This window comes from Vanellus vanellus (assembly GCF_965231255.1).
Source record: "Vanellus vanellus genome assembly, chromosome: 1".
NCBI classification, from domain to species: Eukaryota; Metazoa; Chordata; class Aves; order Charadriiformes; family Charadriidae; genus Vanellus; species Vanellus vanellus.
This window is the reverse complement of record NC_138905.1, coordinates 214,103,314-214,111,627: the sequence shown is the minus strand read 5'-3', so window position 1 is coordinate 214,111,627 and position 8,314 is coordinate 214,103,314. Positions and strand designations below refer to the sequence as shown.

Below are 8,314 nucleotides of genomic sequence, written 5' to 3'. Positions count from 1 at the left end.
TTTGCAACTCAGCGCCGCAAACAGTTGCACGGGCAAAATGAAGGAGGCGCTGAAATGCGGCGCAGTAATGGGAGTGAGTGGCTGAGGATGGAGGGGGTGAGGTGGAAACTCCACCACCGAAGTGGGGGTCTCATGGTACCATACTTTCACATTACTGCAGCTTAGGATGCTCCTGATTTCTGGCAGCAGAACTCTGGTATCCTTCACTACAAACTCCTGAACATTTGTTCTCTTTAAAGACAGCTTTGACAAAAAAAAACCCCAAAAAAACAAAAAAACAAGACAAAACCAATCCAACAAAGAAAAAAGTCCTGATAAAGGCTACTTTTTGTGAGTTTTGTACACAGCTACACACTCCCCTCCGTAGGCAAACCTGGGCTGATTTGTGGCCAGTGGCTCGCAGGGGCTGTCCCCTGATCGCAGCCACTCCAGTGATCTACTGTCACTCCACAGGTGACGCTCGGAGATGCCCGATGTGGGGGATGTGCATATGGGCAAGCGGTCATCAGAGAGACCTGGCGCAGCCAACATGATCTCGAACTCCATCTCTGGTTCTCTGATGGTGTGAACAGCCCCAGGAAGAGGAGATCCTCCACCCTCCTCCAGAAGCTCTTTTCTTTTATGTTTGTTCCGTTTAACTGTAGCTATATTAAAGACTCCTAATTACAAGTTTCAAGTCAGAGATCTCATTAATCACCAACCTGAGAATATTACAGTGATGAGCTGCCAAAGGCATGAGCAAATCACTCTAATTACCAGGTTTGGATGCTGCTCTTCAAAACTTGATGAGCTACAGATACACAGGTGATAATTCCTACTGTCTTCTTTATTGCACATCCTCACTATCATCCACTCGAGTCTGATTTAGGTTCTTATTAGAATAATATTATGCTAATTAAGTAATCCTGCACACAGAATGCTTCATGATGGAGATGATGAAGAAAGTTGAGATGATGACTAATATCACAAACTGTACTGTCAGTGCCAGATGAACTGGTGAGGGACATACATAAAAAGAAGGAACTCCTCACTGCCACTGTACATCCTAACCGTGAACAGAAATGATAAAAAGGAATGAAAAATAAGTGGAGCATTAATAAGCTTAATTAAAAAAAACCCCAAACATTCCAAGAAAAGGTAGACAATCAATGGAATCTGTTCTTTGAAGGGCTGAAATTACCCCTGGGAGCGAACTCATTTCAAGCATGTTACTAAGAGGAGGATTTGCCCCTTCCAAAAGCCACTCATAGCTCTCATATACCCAACGGGCAGGCGGTGACGCTGCCCTCCTCCATCCGTACCCCAGATCTGACTGCTCAGTGCATCTTTGGATGCATGTATTCCGTAACACGTGAAATAAAAAGCAGCCTTACTGGAGGCTCTGCTCTCCCCAGGAGCCACGCCACAGCACTGCCACAGCAGCCGATGGTTGCGTTTCCATCTTGGCGCTCCCGTTCGGTTTTGGGGACGTGCTCAGACAAGCCCAAAGCTCCAGCGGCATTCCCAGCCAGCGCCCGGGACCTGTGCACCATCTTTGAAAGGGTTTCTGTCCACCCCGCTGCAAGCCCCGAAGAATGCTCGTACTTTCACCATTGCCCAATGATGTTTTGGTCTCAGTTATTTCTTGCAACCTACGTTTAAACCCAAACCGTAACGAATTAACCCATTTGGAGCACCCCTTCACCGCAGCGTGAGCATTCCAGTCTTTCTTCCTTCAAGGGAAAAATACACTTGCAACAGCAATGAAGCCAATTTAAGAAACAAACTCACCAAAAATGCGAGGGCTGCCAGGAATACCATAGTTGTCAACAGAGGTTAAAATTTTATTTTGATATAAAAATTAAATAGCAAAGTCGTTTTGGTTTTTTTACAGTGATAAATTAGAAATTTACAGTACATACATTGAAGTAGATATATTTTCTGTACACCCCAAAATAATCTGTGTCTATTTCCTTAAAATTCAGAAAAAAAGAGCTAACTTGTCTGTTTAACATAAGAGCTAAGCTTGTACCTCTCCGGCAGACGCTTCCAAAACCTGCAGTGAGAAGAGCACACGCCGGGGGGGCAGACGGGAGCAGGGACTGTGCAAGGAAGGGAACTGCTGCAAAGTTTCTAGTTGTATAACCGCAGCGACTCCACTTCCGAGATGGATTAGTCACACATTTTTTTGGCTTTAAATTCATAACAACTTTGAAACGAGAGAACGTACGAGTTGCAGATAACCTAAAACCTGGCGGTTACCAAGAGTGGGTATCTGCTGTGACTTCCCACTCGTACAGCCCCGGCGTGGAGCGAGGAAAATGCATGTGGATAAATACATTTATGGAATGGTTTCACTGCTGGAACAGCTAATTTTGCTTTGGGCTGGCACAGTGACCCCATGAATGCTTGGGAAAGACGTTCCTTCAGGAATATCAGATGGTGTCTCTCCAATCCACCTCCTCCCCATAGTATTTGAGTCCCTCACACTCTTTCACGGAATACACCCCAGGATCCCTCAATAGGGCTCCGCAGTGCTATCACTTCCAACGTCTCAGATCACCAGGGACATCCATCTGCCACAGTCCATGGGGTCACAGGTGGAGATGCAGGGAGCTGATAACAGGCTACTACTTAACATTCACTTCTGTGTACATAACATGGTTAAAAATGCCGTTTATTGAATCAGTCAGGTCAAACATGGGTTGTATTGGCCAGGAGAGCATCCAAACCATTTCAGAGTGAAGGACACTTGAGCGAACATGACACCTTGACACAGCCCCGTACTAGGTCACAAGACAAGGCTCTTACTGCACCCTCACCCCTTGAAAGCAAACATATAGCTGCTGACTTTACATCCCTCACTGGGCCAGGGGCAAGATCGCACGATGGAGAAGCTTGGCCATCTGAGGATTTCCTACTTGCGGAACTCCTCGTCCACAGAAGAATAACCAGATCCAAACACACTAATAGCGAGAGACTTTATGGAGAGGATGAAAAGGCTCGGCTGGTATGCGGCATTGGCCAAGACAATGCTTGTGCATCTTGAGCAGAATGTGTCAAGTTGTCACTTGTTCTGCTGGAGAGGGAGCCCAACCACAAAGACTGCAATAAGGGTTTGTTTGGGGTTTGGTTTTTGGTGTTTTTTTTTTTTTTAAAGAAAAAGTGCTCTAGCACATGTTTCAACATTGACATTGAAACAATACACGCTTCTGGGACAGATTAGTGCTCACGGCCAGAGCTGGAATGAGTTGTGGTTTGGGAAGCACGTGGGGCACCTGCGTGAAAAGGGCAGATTGTAATAAAGCAGCGCCTGTTCTCAGCTGCCCTCGAAGGTCATGCGAGTCGGGGCACCGGGGGGATGCTCCGCAGCTGACCAGGTTCCCGACAAACAAATGAAGCATAAGATTAGAGCACACAGATAAAACCGAAGGTCCTTCAAAGGGAAAGACTATCAGAACAGTCTTCTCTTGAGTGCTTCCAGGCTATTTGTATTTGCATCACCTTCTTATTAGCCAAACAAGCCCCCGACACAAGGTTTGAGCTCTCCACGAGCACAAGCCGATGCCTCCTCAAATAAAAGGATAAGAAAACTCAAGAGTTGCTATGAAACAACATTATTCACCAAGAAGCTGGATCTCTTCTCTGGGGATCCCTTTACAAAAACTGGAAATGTCTCTTGTTGTTCCTGAGGACCGGATGCCTGCTCACATTCTGCATGCAAATATACGTTAAAAAAAACCCTCCATAGCTGTCAGTGAGCAATCGGATCATCCTTGCAAGGCCGTCAGCTGTACTGCGATGTCATGGGCTGAGAATGTTCTTTTAATTGTAACTGACACACGTAATTATACAACTGATCTGTGTGAACATGAGGTTGCCAAGGAACTTAACATTTCACTTCTCCCCAGACTGGCGTCTGCAGAGATACCATCGCACTGAATGAAATATATTAAGACTTAATTGCTTCATGCAATGGGTCTCCAGAGAGAGACAGATAAGTTTACTTGGAGAAAACTGGCGTTGTTCGAAAAGACCCTCAAGTCATTTTTCTCTTTTCTGGAGGAAGGAGCACTATAACGTAAGACTTTTTTAAAGCTATTAAATGCAGCAGAATAGTCTGCTGGAAATAGCAGGAGCACCTGAAGGGAGAGGAAGGGAGGCAGGAGGATAACAATAATCGATGCAGAAGACCATACGCAATTTCCCAGCTCCCACTGACTCCTCTACTTCAGACAACGGCCTTGAGTAAAGCTTTTAAAAAATTAGAAATATTGATAGAACCACAGAATAATTCAGGTGGGAAAGGACCTAGGGAGCTCCTAATTCCTACAGGGCAGCGTCAACTTTCAATTCAGACCAGGTTACAGATGGTAAAAAAAATGAGTCGAAATTACTATTAGACCATCAGATTGCTTAAAGAATCATCCTCACTGATACCTCACTAAATCCTACTCATCATGGGTAACTCTCAGACCTGGAAAGTCCCCTTGGTGTTTGTAGGAAGACCTGATCCTTGGCTGACTTGTGCAGCGTACGGGAGCAACAGAACTCCCCAGGGCATAAAGACACAATCCTCAGCAAGCGCTTCCTTCACGGTGCTGAACTCGGACAGAAGACACTTAACTGAGGTCCTGGGTGCTCCGTCTTCTGATAACTGGACCCTTAATCAGCCCAGAACTTGGCCCCGGACTGCCTTTCCTCCACCAGCTATAAGACGATGAAAAGACAACAACATGCCACAGCTGTGGGCTACAGTCCCTCAGCTTCTAAAGACTTCAGTATATTGCATCCTGCTTCAGAAAAAAATAAAAAGGAAAATAACGTGTTTGGATATTTCACAGCTTTTAAAGCCTCCCTGGGCTTTCCTATTTCGGGCAGCATGATTTATGGCTATTGCATCTGCAGCATGATCTTTTTGCTGTTTATTCTTTAAGGCTTTTTTCTTTTCCATCCCCCAGAGACAGGTTGTGCAACCACCTCCCTACTCTACTCCCAACATTTACACAGCAATGCTTACACACGACCAGTCCTTCACGGGAGAGCAATCAGACCATTGGGGGTGTCGTCCTTTTCTCATACCACGGTCTCGTTCCCCTTTCCAGGTTTCACCCAACCATCTGCTCTCTTCTCCCGTTTCACTTTCCCTGAGTTCACCAGTCTGTTTGAGCACTTCTGCCACGTGTGCAGAGTTTTGGCCGACCAGATCCACATACCTGATGTAATACCCACCAGGAGGGACATGAAGATTTTGAGCATCTCCACTGCCATATTGGAATCATCTGCCGAATAGCGGAAAATGGCCCAGTTGGAGATTTCGTAGAAATAACAGGCGATGACACAGGTGGCTGGGACGGTGTACAGCACTGAAAAGACACCGATTTTGACCATCAGCCTTTCCAGTTTGTCAGTTTTAGTTCCATCTTTCTGAAGATTAGACCTGATTTTAAACAAGGCCACGAGTCCCGCTGCAATGAATAAAGTCCCAATGACCAGGTAGGTAAAAAGGGGAGCGACGACAAAGCCCGTCAACGCATCTAGGTTCTGGTTCCCAACGTAGCACAGACCGGTGAGCTCGTCCGCGTCTACTAGTCTCATAATCAAGATGACGATGGTCTTCACCGCAGGGATAGCCCAGGCTGCAATATGGAAATAAGAGCTGTGCATTTCTATAGCTTCATGGCCCCACTTGAGTCCTGCAGCCAGAAACCACGTCAATGTGAGAATAACCCACCAGATGGAGCTAGCCATCCCGAAAAAATACATCAGCAAGAAAATTATAGCACATCCTGTGTTCTTAAGACCTTCTTGGATAAGAACAGGTTCTGCTGCCTCTTCAAAATCACAGGATATCCTTTCCCGGCCCACAGTTAGCCTCACAATATAAGCAATGCTATAAATATTGTAGCACATGCTCAAAAATATGATTGGGCGCTCCGGGTAGGAAAATCTGGATGAATCAATCAGGAAGGTCAGGACCGTGAAGGCAGTTGAGATGAAGCAAAGACTGGCCCACACGGCCATCCAGATATCCGTGAACTCCTTAGCTGACCTGCTGTAGAGACCGGCGTCGTAGCCGCACTTCAGGACACAGTTCAAGCTTCTCTTCACCCAGATGTACTGGTCCGAGTTAGATCCCATGCTGTGGCACTCTTCTCCAGGCTGCAAGGAGGTCTTGCTGTGAAGGGGAACCTCTTCGTCTCCTGGGCCCTCCATGCACATGTGGTTGTGATCATTCTGGGGTGGGAATTTGCTGCAGTTTAGGCTGTCCGGCCAGGCAAATCCAAATTCTTTTAAAACGGGTTCGCATCTTCTTTTGACAGAGAGGCACATGCCACCGCAGGGACCTATGGGGATGTTAATCTTCTCTGTGCACATCGGGACATAGACTGAACAAAGGAAGAACTGGAAGAGAGAAACAGAAATCACAAGTGCGTTAGGGGAAAATTAAACAGGTCAAAATATAATTACTTTTTTTTTTTTTCCTTTTTAGCAGTGATATTTGGTCCTTTGCCTTAAAAAACAGGAAGCAGCATAAAACAAATAAACCAAGAACAATAAAAACAAGAGAAAAAAAAGCAAACCCTAACAATGTTGTCTTCTTTCAGTTCAAGTGCGGTCCGAAGCCAAAGCCTGAACATTTCACTCCCCAGATTAGCTCCATGTAAATTTAGCCCATCAGTTTCAATAAAGCGAGTGGGATTTAGCCAGATCTAAACCTCAAGGGTGCAATTTAGGAAAACAAAAAAACAAATTAAAGCGGTTTAAACAAATACATATATTTGTTCTAGGCACTGCCTGGATATTACAGCTAACAATCAAACAGCAGAAAAGGCATTTATTGAATTGCTCTGGTTCACGGTCCTCCTAGAACAATGTGGTTTTCTTTTACCATAAGGTCACGTACGTATTTAGGAGAGCAATAAAATATTGTCGCTTTCTCAGCTTTTGAATAATCGCAGCTCTGCGACGCGACAGCGTAAGCGGGATCGCGTGCTAATTCGGGAGCTCTGCCCCGAGAAACAAGCTGCTTTTTGTTTGATGAAGCCCATGCCCGTGGGGAGGCCGAGGACCCTGCCCTTCGCCTGGGAAAGAAACTCCCGTGGTGGGACCCCCCCCCCCCCCCGGGGGGTTGGGATGTCCCCAGCAGCCCCCCGGAGCCGTCTCCCTCGGTTTCTCATTTACGAGGGTCGCAGCCCCTCGGGTACAACAGAAACGGAGGGGAAGGACCAGGCGAAGCTGCGGGAGATCCGGCTTTTCCCCAGCACCGCGCCGCTCCCCGCCGCCGGGACAACCCGGTCCCCGCCGCCCCCCGCACCTCCGCCGCCAGCCGGGAACGGCACCGCAAAGGCGACGGGACGATCGGGGGGGGGGGGGGGGGGGGGGGAGTTTTGGAGTGAGCCGAGGGCATGGGGACGGGGAAGGGGTCGGGGAAGGGGATGAGGAAGGGGTCGGGAGAAAGGGTCGGGGGTGAGGAAGGGGGTGAGGAAGGGGGTGAGGAAGGGAACGGGGATGAAGAAGGCGATGGGAAAGGGGAAGGGTACGGGGAAGGGGATAAGGACAGGCACGGGGAAGGGGATGAGGACACACGGGGAAGGGGACGGGGACAAGGACGGGGAAGGGGATGGTGGCAGCCCTCCCCCCGGCCACCCACAAAGGGGACCCCCGGAGCCCCGACCCACCTGGAGCTGGCTGGAGCAGCCGTACTGGATGAGGGGGGTGAAGGTGGTGAGCTGCAGCTCCGCGTCCGCCTGCAGCTCGTGTCCCACCAGGTTGGGCATCTTGGTGACATTGTAGCCCAGGTTCTGGCACATGGCGATGCGGATGGCGTCGCAGCGCCGCTCCTCTTCGTCGCCGAACCCCCCCGCCCCGCCGAGCAGCCCCGCCAGCAGCACGGCCAGCAGCCCCCCGCGCCCGCCCGCCCCCCCGCCGCCGCCGCCGCCGCCCCCCGCCATGGCCCGACCCGCGCCCCACCGGCCCCGGCCCCGGCACCGGCCCCGGCCGCGCCGTGCCGCACGGGCCGGCTCCAACGGGGAGGGGCCGGGGGCGGCTCCGCTATTAAAGAGCCTGGACGAGAAACTGCCCAGGGGAGGGACGGCACCTCCCCGCGCCCTCCCAGCGCCGACACCCCCATCTCCGCCCCGGGGAGCCCGCCACGCCCCGCCCCGCCGCACCCCCCACCCCCCGCTCCGGGATGGGGATGGGGATGGGGATGGGGATGGGGATGGGGATGTGGAGGGGGATCGGGATCGGGATCGGGATCCTACCTGCATCCCCACTCTGGCACCCAGATGTGCCCCCCTCTCCCCCGTCCCCGCTCCCGGGGGGAGCCCCG

At 49.9% G+C, this 8,314-nt stretch overlaps 1 protein-coding gene across 1 annotated transcript; it reads right to left on the bottom strand.

The window, feature by feature from the left end:
- Positions 1 to 1,808: 1,808 nt before the first annotated feature.
- FZD4 (frizzled class receptor 4) lies at positions 1,809 to 7,869 on the bottom strand. The gene is made up of 2 exons (XM_082488804.1): positions 7,662 to 7,869; positions 1,809 to 6,384 (listed from the first exon to the last, which is right to left on the bottom strand). The coding sequence occupies exons 1-2, from the start codon at positions 7,791 to 7,793 to the stop codon at positions 5,056 to 5,058; spliced, it is 1,461 nt and encodes a 486-aa protein (XP_082344930.1). The 5' UTR covers positions 7,794 to 7,869; the 3' UTR covers positions 1,809 to 5,055.
- Between the last annotated feature and the right edge of the window lie 445 nt (positions 7,870 to 8,314).